The sequence below is a fragment of the Armigeres subalbatus genome, chromosome 3 (assembly GCF_024139115.2).
Source record: "Armigeres subalbatus isolate Guangzhou_Male chromosome 3, GZ_Asu_2, whole genome shotgun sequence".
In the NCBI taxonomy this organism is placed as follows: Eukaryota; Metazoa; Arthropoda; class Insecta; order Diptera; family Culicidae; genus Armigeres; species Armigeres subalbatus.
The window spans coordinates 230,875,450-230,892,820 of NC_085141.1; the positions used below are offsets into that span (position 1 = coordinate 230,875,450).

The 17,371-nt window shown below is 40.6% G+C and overlaps 1 protein-coding gene across 1 annotated transcript in view; it reads right to left on the reverse strand.

Moving 5' to 3' along the window:
• Positions 1-17,222, reverse strand: part of LOC134220712 (uncharacterized) — an 80,803-nt gene extending 63,581 nt beyond the window's left edge. Inside the window, exons 1-2 of the mRNA XM_062699815.1 lie at positions 17,024-17,222; positions 16,851-16,965 (exon numbers count right to left, since the gene is read on the reverse strand). Coding sequence (XP_062555799.1) covers positions 16,851-16,909 — 59 coding nt within the window. The 5' untranslated portion in view covers positions 16,910-16,965; positions 17,024-17,222. The remainder of the gene's footprint in view (positions 1-16,850; positions 16,966-17,023) is intronic.
• Positions 17,223-17,371: the final 149 nt, after the last annotated feature.

Below are 17,371 nucleotides of genomic sequence, written 5' to 3' on the forward strand. Positions count from 1 at the left end.
CTAGATTGTAAGTTTTTTCATGAATATGTTTAGTTTATAAATTATTATAAAATGAATAAATTCTAGCTTTGAAGCTGTGTAAAATGAAGCAGACTGCTCAAAAGAGTTTCATTCGCACCACACAAAAACCATCGCAACAGAGGCATTTGACCGACAATGTCATTTGTCCAACGGCCAAAGGTTGATTACTGAATTGTATGGTCGAAAATATCCACCTGATTGGCCAAATGGCCCTTCTATCAAACGACCATTTCGGTCAAAAAAATAAAAATAAGACCAAACGACTTATTCGACCAAATGGCCAGTCGGACGAACATTTTCGGCCGTATGTCCATTTAGGTTAAGTAAAATTGTCGGTCAGATGGGTTTTGGCTAGAAATACTACAATAAGAAATCGGCGAAGACGCCATCTTGTTTCCAATCGAACCTTCAAAAGCGGTTCCAATTCGACTTGTTTACTTTTTGCATCTATAAGAAGTAGGCAAAAAATTCAAGAGTATTATTTTCACGATTTCATACATTTTCATACGTTGCCATTTCGACAGCTTTTCACCCCCCGGTCTCTGATTATAGGGTGGCTTGTTTTGGCCTAAAGTTTTGTTCGGTCAAATGCCTTTCGGCCAAATAACTCTACCTGTCGTCTGACCGAAAGCCATTCGACGAAAAGCCATAAATATTGATGGCTCCTATCTTACCTATGATATCATGAAATATAAAAATGCTTTTGGAGCGATCCTGTAGCATTTACGCAAGCACTTAGTGTGCGAGAAAGGCAAAAATGCCGCTATTCTCAATTGCAACTTATTTATCTAAGCCTAACTTAGCAATACCGTTCAAGACTTACCATTCTTAACCTTCTGTGCAGGCGATGAGCAACTAATTGGAACAGTGGACTCGTTACATACACTTTCGTCGACTTCTCGAGCATCGAAATGCATCTCGTCAGTCATCCCAACAGTCGGTTCTGAATCCCGTTTACTATGGAATGTTCTGTGGCTTTCCTGCATTGGACTAACAACGCCGTTTTCCACGAGCGTTTCACGGTTCCAGTTCACGGCAGTGGTCCGGTCCATATCCTGTTCTTTGTGGAGCGTTTGTCGTGAGTTTGTTGCATCTATCGTTTTCTCAAAAGGTGATAATCGAGATATACGCCCACGATTGACGACAGAAATGTTCCGCAGAGCAATTGTTGTCTCCTCCATAGGGTCCATCTGGTACAGCGTTTGGCGAATGGATGACATCTTCTGAACAGGTATGCTAGTACGTTTGCTAGTTTCTTCAATCCGATTTGATTCATTCAAGAAGTGTTCATCATTCACAATAGACGAGACACGTTGATAACGATTGAATTATACTACCTCGTGGCGGTAATGTCAAATTATGGGTGGGGTCGTGTATCCCGTCTCATCCATTGGCGCTTCCTGATGGACCGTTTGTCGAGACTTTGCATTGATGGTTCTGCTACGTCTGCACACATTCTAGATCGCTCCAAAACGATGGACTCCAATTCTACTTTGCGGGAGAGAGAGTTTCATCCATTCTATCGGTAGCATAACTGTAAAACGTGATTTTCAGCTTGACGCGTGGGGACATCGTCAGTTTTATCTGAGACTGCCTGATAGTTTGCCAATGTGGATCATTCGATTTGTGTAATTTTCATTCTTATCGGTCTCATGCAGGTTGGAAGTCACTGATCCTGACCTATCTTACTAACAGCCAAATCTGTTCGCAGAGCAGGTGAACATTGTTCCAACCGTTGAGACACATCATCACAATTGTCCTGAAAAACTCTCGTCTCCTCCATTTCCGTTTCATGATAGCTGGTGAGACGCGATTTATGAGAAACTATATCAGGCAGGCCTGAATGGTGAGAATCAGACGTTGATGCGAATCAGGCGACTCTCTCATATTGAGATTTGCTGAGTTTCTACATGCTTTCCAAGCAAAGTTTCATCCATATTTTGACGCCCGATAATAGTTTGACGTGATTTTCATCCGAGCCTGATGTCCTTCGCTGTGAAATCCGTTGTGGCACTCGACCCTTTGCGCAAAAAAAAGGCCAAATTTAGAAAGGATTAGCAATCGTGATAACGATAACAGTAAAACTAAATTACGTTTCTCTCTCAAGCTCATCAGAAATTTACTTACCTGGGATTCTCTAAATGTCGATCTACTAAAGTTTCGTCCATACTTTCTCGACCGATAATAGTTTGACGTGATTTGTGTTGTGTGTTGGTTGGAGACTTCCTCTGCGGTGCCTTAAAAAAACAAATAGAATTGCTCTTAACGCCAGATAGATGAGCTTGACGGAGTATGTTAAAAAAGCTGCTACATTATGTGCTACTAGGTATTGGTTATCTATTTGATTTATGTCCCCCTGTAGGTAATCATGCTAACACTTTGAGGAGTGATCATAGGATAAACACACTCACCTGCGAAACCTCCACTTGTCGATCAATCAACGTTTGGTCCATACTTTCACGAGCAATAATCGTATGGCGTGATTTCGCTTCGGCACCAGCAAAACTGATTTCCGAGAACAAATAGACTGTTCCATATCCGTCTTCATGTGGATGCTTTCACGATGCTTCACGCTCCAATGGAGCGTCAATGTGAGGAGATCGATCGATAGTTTGATCCACATCTTGACAGTTGTCAACCGTAGCTTGGAACAATTAGCTGATCCGCGGATAGGAGAATTCGTCACATCTTTTAACCTATTTCTGATTTTCAATACTTCCTCTGATTGAATTGAGGTGCTCTCTCGGTGAAACGAATTCATTCCGTTCGATTGTTTTGCGTGATTGTCTATTTCTGAGGTCTTCTAACGAACCGGACCGTGGAACTAAACGCGTCTCCTCCAGCTGTTCGTTGCACAACATCGTTGCTCTTGAATGTTTGGGAGCTTCGCGTGGCAGACAATTTGACTGGTTTTTATTTCCTTTGAATCCTATTAACTGGACTATCCATAGAAACGTCGAGATCGTGAAAATCTTTCCGCTAGTCGCAAATGCAACCTGTCCATCTGTTTTCGTTATGGGTGATTTATTGACAGTGTCTTCCATTATCTGAACGGTTGAAAGTTTTGATCGTGGCTTGGATTCTAGCACAGGCGGACATGATTGAGTATGATCCATGTCGTCCAACAGAAATTTGGTCCTCCGTGGGTCACTTGGTTGGGTTACACTATGGTTCAGGTGACACCCATTCCATTGGTTCACTTTGTTTGATGGTCTTTCGCGCTTGACCAGATGTTCTGAGATCTTCCAAAGATCCTGAACGAGACTCCAATCGCGTTAATTCCAACTGTTCGTTGCACAAAATTGTCTTTCGTGCTTTTCCTGGAATATCGTTTGATACAATGTCTGGCATTTTACACCCGTCAGAGTCTGCGTAGTGATTCAGCATTTGAACTTTGGATTGATCCATGTCGCTTGACAAGAACTTGGTTTTACGAGAGCTGTTCGACTGATAGATCTACCTTTTCAGGAGACACATTCCATTGCTTCGTTCTGTTGAATAGTCTTGCGCGCATGATCTGTCCTTTAAGATTATTCAATGATTCAGAGTGAGACTCCAAACGAGTTTGTTCCAATTCTTCGTTGTACATTATTGTTGCTCGTGGGGGTTTCGATGAATTTCTTCGCGAGAACTGCACCTCGATCGTTTTCAACAATTTCTACCGAAACTTCAAGTTTATTATCAACATTAGCACTTTTCGATGCTTTATCTGGCGCCTCGCCAGAGCTTGACATTGAAGCGCAATCGATTGTTCCATGTCCCGTGACGAAAACCTGTTCTTGGAAAGCTACTGATCAAGCGCACATTCTTCGGTTCAGGTGACTCACATTCCATTGCTTCGTTCGTTTGGATTGTTTTTCACGATCTGATGACCTGAGATTCTCCAACAATTCAGAACGTAGATCCAACTGAGTTTGCCCAGACGGTCGTCGTAGAAGATTGTTGTTCGAGGCCTTGGATCTTTGTTCGTGATAATCGCATCTCGTTCGTGATCTTCAACAATTTCCACAGAAACGTCATGTTCAAGAGCATTAGTTTTCCTAGATTTTTTACTGTCACTTGATAATTGTTCCATCGATTGATCCATGTCGCCTAATAAGAACTTGGTCCTTCGAGAGCTGTTGGGCTGGGGAACAGTACCGATTCAGGTGATTCGCATTCAACTTCTTCGTTATGTTTGATTGTCCTCCGAGGTTTAGAGTCTTCCTTTGGTTGGACACTCTGATTCGTTCAGGTTTTCATTCGAATAAACGGTCACTCGTTTTGCAGCGAGATCCTCACCATCAGGACTACAGACTACAGAAACGTCGAGATTTTGAAAATTGGTTCTTCGGGCATCTCGTCAGAATCAGCAGATTTGGTGCAACAATTCCTTGTCCAATGAAATATCCCCCAAGGCATGTACTGTTTTCCGATTCAACAATTGAGATTTGAGATCCGGCGAATCAATAATAATCGTACTTGCCGGATCCTTACGTCCCGCATTGTTCTGGGATCCTTCTTCGGGCATCACTGCACCAAACTCAAGCTTCAAATTTCTCAGGCATCCGATGAATTTTGGTCGATTCGTGTCGTGTGGTGTTGGTTCGTCTTCGTGGACAATCCCAGTAATACATTCGTCGCCGAAAATCAACTCGGGCAAATCCAGCTTAAATGGTTCCACAATAAACATAAGAGTTTCGGAAACTTCTGGTAGTTGTTCGGCAGGAGATCGATCCATTTTGGTATTGTATACCGTTTGTCTCATGTTTGTCTTTGGAGGAGTTTGATCTCAACCTGCGGAACTGCTACATACGCTATCTTCGATGATTTTTCTTCTTGAATGATAGTTCGACCGTGGGTTGTCGCGATCAGATTTTCGGGTGATGGTTCATGAGATGTCTCGATTGTCAAGAATGACGCGTCACGTTCGATTTGTAGTTTCGACCGGTATGTTTCCAGTAGAGTGTAATGCTGCTTTGGCTTTCGATGACAACCGATACGGCAACTTTTTCCTCAGGCGATTGACTGTCGTCCATCGGGACAGCGCTTGGGATGAATGAAGGTCGCGCTCTACTCAAAGCATTGGTGGGGGAGCCGCAATCGGTAATCGTTTCATCCTCTACTGGTTCCTCCATATGGACAGAAGTATCCATCTGATCATCGGTGTGGGTTTCTAGAATCAGATTTAAAATATTAGGCACAGCAGGATTTCTACACATTGATATTTGAGATGTTTATATTCGATAATGGATTGCCAAGCCGGAGACGGCGAGCCTGATTCTAGGTCTGGCCTAGGATGCTCTCGGTGGAAACAACTCGACTCCTGAGCATATATGATCAATTGTACTTGCCCTGCACAAGATACATGCTCATGAATTGAATAGAAAATAGAAAATAAAAATTTTCAATTAATAGCTTTGGGAATGCTAATAAAACACTAAATTTAAAAGCAGGGCAAGTTCCAGGAAAAGAAGGAGAAAATGAAAAAGGTTTTGTTGAAATTTCACATTGCTCTACAGCAGATTATTCATTCCTGTTGAAGACCTGAATTACACAGTCAGTACAACAAATAGGCCAAGCACATAAGGATAAAATTGTGTGACTCAACTGGCATTTCCTGCAGGTTGTGGTCACACTAAGGAACAACAAATAGTCCAGTTCAACTATTCATTATCAACCCGCCAGTAATAACCATATATCAGCTGTTCAACTCCATGAAATTAAGACATATGTCGAATCTTTTTAAACCTGGGCAGTGCCAACCCGAACCCTGAATAAAAAAACATTTTCAGTTCCATCTGTCATTGGATATGTTGGTGTGCGTAGCATTGTCTTTGTTTTGATTCGAAACATATGATCCAGGACATCCAGTGCACTGGCAGTGCGTTGGACTAATCAGATCGTGATAATAATTCGTTAATTAAAGGTCCTATAATATTTTTTTCATGAATGAATTTGAGTACCGCAATCAAAAGCTTTCGTTGTTCTGTTGATTGCGCTATTCAAATTAATTCATGAAAAATACATTTAGACCTTTTGAAAAGTTGAGAATTATGTTTAAAAGTGCGGAACTGATTTTGGGATAGTGGATTTACTTTTGGGTGGATATAAACAGGGAACTGCTCCGGAATTTATCTCATGGATCCGATAATCATCCCATCAAAACAAAGCATAGAAAGAAATTTGGATTGTTTATTATTTTTGAATTTTTTTTTTCAGCAGTAAGCACGCATGTTGACAAAAAGAGGCGACGAAATTGGTGCTGTATTTTTTGTTTCCTGATGAGATGAGTATATGTTCAGTGAGATGGAGATCGAACAGTTCACCTATTTAATTATATTCAATAATCCTGGCACACCAAGAATTCGTATAGAATTCATGTAAAAGAGATTTTCTATTCTACAAAAATCATCTATTTCTGCAAAAGTTTTTTTTGCGATGAACACTCAGAAGCATGCAATAAAAATTCTCCAGGATTCGCTAGTTTTTTTTCCTCGCTACCTCTCCTGATAAAGGTAGCCTCACACCTCGGGAAAATTTTTCGCCGGATTTTGAGTACATTTTCAATTTTCAAGAATCTCCCGGAGGAATTGCTCAAGGTACTTCCGTGAAAACTTATTTCTTATAACTTATAACTTATATATAATTCCTGAAGGAAACTTCGAGTAAACTCCTGGATTCCAGAAAGATTTCCTGAAGGAGTTATTGTGGGAATTCTTCCAGAGAATATCCTGGAACAGTATTCAAAGATATTCATAGAAGAATTTTCAAAGGAATTCATCTCGAAAGGATCCCTTGGAAAAATATGGAGGTATGCCTGAAAGATATCGCCAAAAATTCAAGAAAGATTTACTGAAAGAATTTCTGAAGTATTTTTTGGCAGAATTTACGAAGACAATTCTGAAACGCACGAAAGAGTTTTTGGAAGAATTTCAAAAGAAATTCTGCATAAGAAATAATTCTATTTAGTATTCCTCAAATATATTTTTCTGACAATTCTTAGCGGATTTTGTTTTGTGAACGGGTTTCAAGGAATTCCAAACTACATAATTCATCCACCGACCTATTTAGGACACAATCAGTAAGGAAACCTGAATGAACTTATGAATACATAACTTCCCAACAATTATTTTTAAAACTGAATTAGACAACAGTACGGTTTAGTTTCATTTGAACAAATATCACAAAATTATCGGAAAAAAGATTTTCAACGCGCATTTCATTTTAATAAACAGACAGTTTCTGTTTCTCCTTCTGCTTGTTTATTCCATCCAGTCCCACCCACCCACATGGTTTTGACAGTTGAAGTAAAGTTGTATTGGTGAACCTGGTGCGAAACCGTGAAACAACACAGTGCGAACTCCGACAGCTTTGGGGTTGAACTAGTGCGAACCTAGTTCCAACCTGAGCGAATAAAAACACTTTGACAGCACTTAGGTTGAACTGGTTCCAACCTAGGTTGGAACTTTTAAAACTAATTCGACAATAGTACTGATCATAAAAAAATCTACCCTCCGCTTATTTTTCGTCACAACCAAAAAATACGCGCCAGATTGTCGCCTAAGAAAACATACCCAGAGAAAAGCTACTTTGATATTATTAAAAATTTCGCCACCACGTGGTGCATTCTGGCAGGGATGTTTTGATAGCATCATTTGTACTGCGATAAATTTTGCACATCTATGCGAGCCTTGAAAATTATTTAGAAAGTTGACATTTTGTTGCAAGGCACAATGTCATACTTTCCAAGCTCCGCGTTAGCTACCTAGTGGCACAACTAGCTTGTTAAATATTGCAGATCCGATTTTCAATAGGATCCGAAAGAGAAAGAACTAAGATATAAATACAAATTAGGAAAGGGAAAGCCTGAACTGAACCACGACCTCCTGCTTATAAGGGGAAGCGGTAACCACTAAACCACTGAGCTCGTCTGACCCTTGCAGCGATATGATTATGTTCAAAATCGAAGCACTTAACGCAGTCCTGAGTTTGTTTGGTTTATACTGATCAACCCACTTTCGACATGGCGTACTTTGAATGTGGCAACCATCCATTCCGCTCGATCCTTTAACCGAATTGCGATCTCCTGGATTACGACGCCACACTGATCTCTCAGTGCAGTCGCCAGTTTTCCGGCTTCGGTTATTTCATCCAGGCCCAAACATTGACTACTATACTGGCCATAGGGCCTTAACATGCACCCTATTAACCAACACCTCTTCTGTCAACTTTTTATACGCAGCATCCCGCCACAGGACAAGAATCATCTCACCTTTCTGTGTTCTGCGGATGTAGTTGACATCCCAACCCATGCCAGCGAATTTTTAATCGTTTCTCATGGCCTCAGTATATCGGCGTAGCTTTTGCCCTCGGCTTTGACAATTATTGCCCGCCCTCTCCTTCAACTACGGCCATTGGAAGGTGTGCTCTTTTCGCATGGGCGTTCCCTTTTAGCAACCGCCCTTGTGCTCTCTGTCGTTTTCTTTTCGCCTGTTTCGCATACCCCATTCCTGTTTTGCCTCTACAATGATGTTGCAGAGGGTCATCACAGACATTCTTAGATCTCTGCTGTCCTGCGGTAATCCAGAAAGAATATGCTCGCGTCCGAGATGTTCGTGATAAACTCCATCCTCTGACCTCCGCCTACTTGCTGTTTCAGGTCGGTGTCACCCGCCTTACTAAGAGCGTAGAATGTTTCGACTGCCAGCCCTCGTATCCAAAATGTAGCAATAACCAAAGCAAAGTCCATTAACGCACGCTACTCAACTGGCATATTGTCTCAATGCGCTTTTCGCTTCCGTCAAATTATCAGCTTCAGTATTAAATCGAGGCGACGATATGACCAGATTTACACCTAACACTCACTACAGAGCTGGGTGGTGCGAATAGAATCGATTTGGTTGTCAAACTGAAGCCAAAATTATCTATTGTGCCGAGCCAAACATTGAAGATTGTGGTTAGGTTCGTTTTAGATCTTATATTGAGAAGCATTGTTATTATTTTTTTAAATAAAATAAAGTTAGTTTGAGTTTTGTATTTTTCCAAACAAATACTTTCTACATTATAATTCGAATGGAAAATTAGTAGAATGCAACTAAAAGCACTCGTTACGAAATTTCACGAGATTCAGCAGCTAATTGGAGCAGGAATGTAGAAACATCGTAAAGTCAGTAGAGTCTCGCATTTGTGCCCTCATGCAGCATGGAAAGAGAAATTTGAAAGGGAAATGTTCGACAGCTAAGTAACTGCAAAATAATTTTGCTCATGGAATGATTTCAAAATAACCCCCACCGGCTTGAGGCAGAAAACGGGTCTATTCGCAGCACCCAGCTACAGAGTATCTATATACATTAGCGTAAATAAAAGGGGCTAGAAGGGCTTAGCCTCATTAGAGAAAAAAAATAGCCCCTCCATAAGAATTAGGATTCGAAAAGTGTTACAGTAATGTTAATTTTGCAACATATAAAATATGAATAAATTAAAACTTTGAAGACAAAAGAGGAATTCTATCAGAATCCGAAAACAATATTCATTGAATCTGAAAAAATCTTTCAAAATCATCGAATAATTTCAACCGAAACCAGAAACAAATACCAATTGTTGAGGGATATCCTTCATAATCCATGGAGGATTTGTTTCAGAATCGTTCGAAGATTTGCTGCAGAACCCCTGACGATTTGTTTCAGAATCCTTCGACGATTTGCCCAGTATCCACTGAAGATTCAATTCGGAGTCTCTGACTGTTTGCGCCTGAATCCTCTGACGATTTGCTTCGAATCATTCAACGATTTTTTTTTGGAATACGTCGAAGGATGGCTTCGAATTCTCGAAGATTTAGTTACGAAGTCGGAGTTACTCGACGATTTACTTGAATCCATCGATGATTTGCTTCCGAATCCTCAACGATTAGTTTAACATCTCTGGAAGAGTCTCTTCCAGGGTTTGCAGAAATCGCTCTCAATAGATAACGAACAACGATAAAAAGAGGCAAAACTTCTTCGAATCATAACACGCCATGAAAAACAAAACTATCGCACTTAGGTTGGAAAAAACTGATTTGATAGGCGGCCCTCACCGAGGGGGGTTGATAAAACGCGTTGATCTCGCTCATTTTATGTTGGGGACCATATTGACTTCGCACATGTGTAAAACAAGTTAAAATGCATCATCAGAACTGGTGCCCTCCGCAATTGGGGCTTATTAAAAGAAATTTATCATAGCCCCCGAATCAGTTCATCATCGTAAAGCTACCGAAAACGTCTCTCTCGAGAGTGTATACATACATGATAAGTGAGAAATTTTCATTCTCTTTCCTATTTTTTTTTGCGTCATCGTATCCAGGACACTGAAGATGATGTTTTTAATGGTGAGTGCATGGTTACATTTTATGCAACGTAACACCAGTCAAGCAGTTTAACGAACATTGACTGCGCCCACGAAAACCCTTCGTTGCTGCTTTGTTTTGACGTGTGAGTTGTTCGAACAACCATTTGACAGTTGGCGGCTCGGTTGGAAAAAAATAAAACGGTTTGATTTTGGTTTGAGTTGTCGGGGCGAAGTAAAAGTTCGCCGAACGTGTTTGAGCATTTGTAGTGAAGCTGCACAAACCCCCATATATTTTTGATGGTTGGTGCCTTGGCGCTTCGGTCGTTCTGTGTGATATTGTTGGTCGAATAAATTGATTGTTCGTGCTGTTGGTAAAACTTGCTGAATGTTTGAACAAACGAGAGGTGGAGTCAATGTTGGTCAAACTGCTTGACCGTGTGTACGTTCCATTACGCACTTTAGTGGGTCTGCCTTTTCCAGTAAGTATGCATGTGTTAGCTGGTGTTTATTCATAGTCTGCTGAGTATGGAGTTCTTTTTTTGCGGTTTCGTTAGCGCCTGTTTTAATGGTTTGGTAATGTTTTTTATCTTTCTGTTTGTTGTTGGTGTTGAATTCATTCAGATTTTTTGTCATACTATTTTTAATTGGATTTTATTTCGCGATGATCAACTGTTTTCCGCCTAATTTTGCTCATCTCAAGCGCACTTTTGCTTCTTTGCCCGCTTCCTCTTTTCCTGGGATGACTATGTGACTAGGGACCCACATGAATGTTACTAGTACCTTTTTTTCCTATGTTGGTGTACACTATCTCGTCTTTCAAGCTTCGAACCCAGTCTGCCGCACTTTCTTCTTTTTTAAATGAAAATCATCATTCATAAGGCAACAATATTGAAATTCATCGATTCCTTGTGGCAAATTTTCATAAGGCGTTTGATTGAAAATCATACGTCCATTTTCCTCAGTGTAGGATAGGATAGGATGACAATTCAATTGAGACTGCCTTATTGTTTTAAGTCGGTTGCTCTGACGAGGTGGTCGCCAGTGCAGCCAAACTAATTTGGTACAAAATTTTCCTATATCATGTATCAAAACTTGATGATTTTCTTTCCGTTCTATCCATTATTTAGAAGAGAAGCGAAAACTAACAGAGACAAGTTTTTCGCTAATTAAAACGAGTTTTAGATCTAAAACCCAGAAAAGTGAATGATAATGCCTAAAATCAAGAGTTTTAAATCTTACAACCCTTGAGAATAATTTATATGGCGTTTGCAGTTCAATATAAATTAATTTTGTGCCAAAAACTCGAACTCAAACATTCACCTAATTTGCTTAATATCAACTATACTAACCAGCAACACGGTCAAACCAATAACATGCTGCCCTACGAAAAACGCACGCCGCCAATCGAATTAATCGATTGTCATTTCCAACCAATCAGCAACCGGTACGATTGTGACAAAAAACGGTACGATTTTTAATGACTAATTGACGCATCCTATCCAAGGGCGCAGAGGTGGGTTTATGCGAACGCTCCACCACGGACCAGGTGTTCGCCATTCGTCAAGTACTACAGAAATGCGACGAATACAACGTGCCACACATCATCTATTCATCGACTTCAAAGCCGCATATGATAAATAAAGATATTTTAGTTACCAGATAAAGATTGTCGCCGTCGTCGCTGTCCGGAACATCTTTGCTGGCGAGGATAGGGATCTAAATGTCAATGAAGGAAAATAGATGAGATGGCTTTGTAGGTTTTAATTATTGCAGGGGTTTTGTCGACCGATTTATAATTTGGCCACAATATTCTTTGATATGCAAAGAATGTTTAGCCAAATTTGAGCAGAATCAGTCAAAAAATCCCCGCCAATATAGAACAAAACCTGCCAAAGCCGTCATTACCCTACATACGATTTGACAGTTAGTTTAGGAGTTAGGTTTCGGACAGCAGAACAAATGGAACCGAAGCGAATCATTATCTGGTAACTAAAATATCTAATGCACGAACACGGATTTCCGGAAAACTGACACGGTTGATCAAAGCGACGATGGATCGGGTGATGTGCGTAGTTCGAGTTTCAGGGTCATTCTCGAGTCCCTTCGAAACGCGCAGAGGGTTACGGTAAAGGATGTTCTTTCGTGTCTGCTATTTAACATCGCTTTGAAGGTAATACGAAGAGCAGGGATTAACACCAGAGGTACAATTTTCAACAAGTCCGTCCAGCTAGTTGGCTTCTCCGACGACATAGATATTATGGCACGTAACTTGAGAAGATGGAAGCCTACATCAGACTGAAGAGGGAAGCTAAGCGGATTGGACTAGTCATCAACACGTCGAAGACAAAGTACATGATATGAAGAGCTTCAAGAGAAGACACAAGCCATCCACCGCGAGTTTGCATCGATTGTGACGAAATCGATGGTAGATACTTGAACTTACTGGTGACTGCCGGAAATGAAACCAGCAGAGAAATTCAGATACGCATAGTGGCTGGAAATCGTACGCACTTTAGACTCGCGAGACGCTCCGATCTAATAGAGTTCGCCGCCGTACCAAACTGACAATAACAAAACACTCATTAGACCGGTAGTCCCCTACGGACACGAGACCTGGACGATGCTAGTGGAGGATAAACGCGCACAGGAGTTTTCGAAGAAAAGTGCTGCGTACCATCTATGGTGGGAGCAGATGGCGGCGGGACGTGGAGGAGGCGAATGAACCATGAGTTGCATGAGCTGCTGGGACGACTGCGGTGGGCCAGGCACGTAGCCAGAGTGGAGAGGTGCAACAGGCAAGGTGGATCGATCAGATGGAAGATGACTTGCGGACCCTCTGTAGACTGCGTGGTTGGCGATGGTATAGTAGGGTGGCTCAAATTATGGGGAAAACTTTTTTCATTCTTGATGGGTCTTTTTCAGACCTAATGTTGTGAAAGAAGATGGACGGCACAACTTCATTACGAAGAACTATGATACCTCAGATTCATTGTTATCGTTATAGTTGAAACGCGAGAAGATTCGAATTCGTTCGGTATTATTAGCATTTCTTTGAAGTGGGGTTTGAGCAAAGTTCGTTTCTTTTACCTTTGAAAAGAAATAAATTCCCCCTACAACACTCCAGTAAAATGCTAATATCTTGCCAAATAAACTCTAATATTCTCGCGGTTTTCAGCTTAACATTCTGTATTTTATTTTACAAGAACTGAATGAGTATCATTGTTCGTTTTCAAATTGTGCCGTCCAACTGCAAATCACTGTTCTTGGATGTTTCTGCAAACATTTTTCATAAAACCAACGAGTTTAGCACCAAACGTTGACCGATTTGGCTGAAATTTTGTCCAGAGCATCAGGGCATCAAAGAGAATCTGAATAAGAGGGCGGCCCATCAAAAATTTGAAAAGTGTTTTTGAGCCACACTAGTGTATAGCCATGGCCGAGCTGAATGGAGAAGACCTTATATACCGCACAGGCCACTTCGGTCATAGTCTGAATAAATGAATGCCTTTGCATGTCGTTTTGGAGAACGGTGCGTTGTACTCTGCTGTATTATCATTTCTTATTTCAAGAGGTATTTGCTCGATCCTGTGATATTGCGATTATGCTTGATATTTTTCCACAGTGATCAGCTAGGCTGTTTTTATTCCCATGTGTTCATGCGTTGCCCATTAAAATTGATTTCTCTGATAGCTGATGATTGGTATCTTCCTGAATTTTCTTAAAATGTTCCACATCTCTTCGGCCGAGTATGAACGTTGAATTTTTGACGAATTTTTCCAAGATCATATAGTTTTATTCAGTGATGATTTTGTAGTGAACCATTCTGTCAAATCAGGCGAGATTTTCTTATAGAAATCAGCATTAAAAATAAAGCTTTTATTTTTCAATGAACATTTTAATGAACTACACATATCATACTGCCGTTATAGCTTAACTGTCCCATCTATATAGGGAATCCCAGCAAATGGTACAACTCTGTGTGACGGCAGTAATATGTCTTCAAAGAATATTTTAGGCCATTCACAGTGAAATGTTTGACCATGCTTTAAAATTTAAATAATTTATCTCAAATGGGGCAAACTGAGCACCCATTTTGAAAAAATCAAATAACGCACAAAATATTTTTACACACATACAAATGATTTACTATACGTTGAATCTGTTGAGCAACGTACATCATCAAATTTACTGAAAATTTAAACTGATTTTGTTATTGTGATTTATGTGATTTTGATGATATTATTTAAAACCATAACTCGACATTGTTGTTTCATAAGGGCGAAAGTCGCAAACGTAAACATTGACTTCTTCTGCTGATTTCACAAAGATTAGAGACTTCTGGCGGTATTTTCCACTTCCGTTCGATAGAAGGGCGGAGCGCCACCAGTTCCAAGAGGTTGTTTGCTGGGAGCGGTCTTAGATGCTGAGGAATTTGTAGGAAAAGGCATTATTTACGTTTGCGGCTTTCGCTCTTATGAAACACCAGTGTCGAGCTTATCGGTCCCAAAACAGCTTCATTGTTTAATCATAGCCAATGCGCATTAAATTCTGCCTAGATTCAAATTTTCGGCCGAAATTCAGTTTTCAAATTTACTGAGCTGCCGATTTTGCTGAGCTCGAAAAGAAAACTTTGTGTGTTCCTGCCAGAAGTTATCAACCAGGGAATCAATTTTCTTCGATGCGCATACGAAACAAGGACAAAAGAGAACCAACGACAAAGCTTTTTGTTAAGATAATAATGACAAAGATCCGAAATTTTTGACCTTAACAAAAAAAAAAATTTTGTTGTAGCTTTTCATTCCGTTATTTTGCATTTCTACAGCAAATTTCGGTTTTATGCTATCGTAGTATCTGCTTATCTCTGCTATCTTATTATTCGAGAATCTAACTGTGATTACAAAAAGCGTTGAATTTTCGAAATATCAGCATGCAAGGTAAATGATTCTGCCATATTATGTTCAGGTTCGGCTTATTGCAAGTTGCATTTGTCAGTAACAACTCGGTTGAAGACAAAGGGTATGTTATTAGGCGTTGCTCGAATATTGATTCCCTGCATACAACACATTTTGAAATTAAGCCTCTGGAATGATTTATGGATAAACTACTAAACGACCCAACCCAGATAACAATTCCTTATTTTTTTTGCATTGCAAAATATATAACCCGTTGAAAATTTCACATCAATCCACCTATCTAAACGTTGTAAACACCTACTCACCTTACTTCCCGTCACATCCATCGGATCTGCTTCAACCACGCGAGTGCTGTCCAGCGAGGTGGTTCTCGAGCCTCGTTCCAACATTTTTGTCACGGTCGTGTGATCGCAAGCGTAGTATCAATATCCTCACCTCCTCCACCGTCCGATATTCGCGGATCAAACTCCATGGAGACCATGCCTTGCTGGAGCATTTTCAACCGCAAAGCCGCAGCCGGATGCGAATTCCATCCTTCGGATATTTCTGCCTGACTGTTTCCGAATGTAAACCGCTGTCCGAATGGTTCCGAAGCGGCAATGTGCGAACTCCAACCGGCAGACAAATCCGCATTGACGCGGTTGAACGTGCCCCGGCATCGACGGCGCGGCTCCGTCTGAATCGACTTGTTTCGCCATTGATTGTTAGTATTCGACGTTTGAAAAGCACTCGTGGCTGTCTGTATCTTTACTTGTAGTTTGATTCTTCTGCGGTCCGAAAAAATAATGTCCGAGTCGTTGTGATTGTACTGATGGTTTTCATTTGGCACATCTATAGTGACGAACATGTTTTGCTTGGGATGATGATAAAGTATTTTAGAGAGCTCAACTTTCCTTCTTGCTTTACAGGACTTATGTCCATTGCACTGGTATCTTCGCACACCTCCAGTTGCTTTTGCCGCAGGACAGACCTGGATAAAGGCAGTGGGTCCTGAGTCAGTCTTTCGGTTGTGTTTAGGACGCTAGAATTGATCGAATTCTCTGCCTTTAATCGACGACGTTCCTCTTCACTGGCCGAAATCGACAAATTCCAAATACTACTGTTGTCTCCGAAACTGGCTCGCCGTTCTTCCAGTGACAAACGGTTTTCTTTATTCCCTTGCGAGTATAGTTTCCGTCGATGCTTGAGCACAGTGCACTTTCGAATCGTCTTCCGCAATAACCAAACCGGGTGGAGTATTATCCGCTGATAGCTCGTACGAGTTGCACCATATTGTTGCCGTCTCTTCCGATGCAAAGAATTCCCTGTAAAATAAAAATTCACATTAACATACGGAGGATTCTTAAAATAATAACGGCTTATTTTTTGAACCACTGTTGTACAGTTAACCTGACCTGGCAAAAAGTGTAAACTACAGGCTAACGTTGTATTAAATTATTACAATTACAGAAGATTGTGGAAAGACATGCCCTGTAACCGCCACAACCACAGCCATAGTTTAAATTCATAGCTGATTAAACTAGACATTGAATTATATTATCTTCACTTTTTGTTATTCTTATCTGCTCGGGAATACACTTTGTAAAGAAAATGTGTAAACAAACTCACTTGACAGACTTTTTTGGCTTAAAACCGATCCGTTTTATCACTTTCGTCGTAGTGATCATTTCCGACGGACTTCCTTCCAAACTTGCCGATCAACCGATGGTCGTTTCTTCAAAATCTGAAAACAAACGCCAGCCGTTTACTTCATGCCAGCCCCTATTTTGTAACGGACTTACTGAAGATCTTTTATGCCGCGAACTGTTCATGTTTGCGGACGCCTTTTGACAATAATATATCCGTAAATTTTGGTCACACTTAAAATTAACTGACACTTGCTGATCTAACTAATAAATTATTCACTGTTGTATCACTGAAAATAACTTTATTAAACAGCAAACGCAAAAAACAACATCCAAGGAAAATCGCTTTGCTTTTATCGCTCTTTTCTATTTCGTGCGAAAGAAACCGATTGCTTCAAAAATAACGATTCCGTTGACGGGCTTTCGAAAAATAATTTTTATCCCTCCACTCATGACAAGATAGCGGTTCATATTTAACAACTGAGCAGTGCCCAAACATTATTA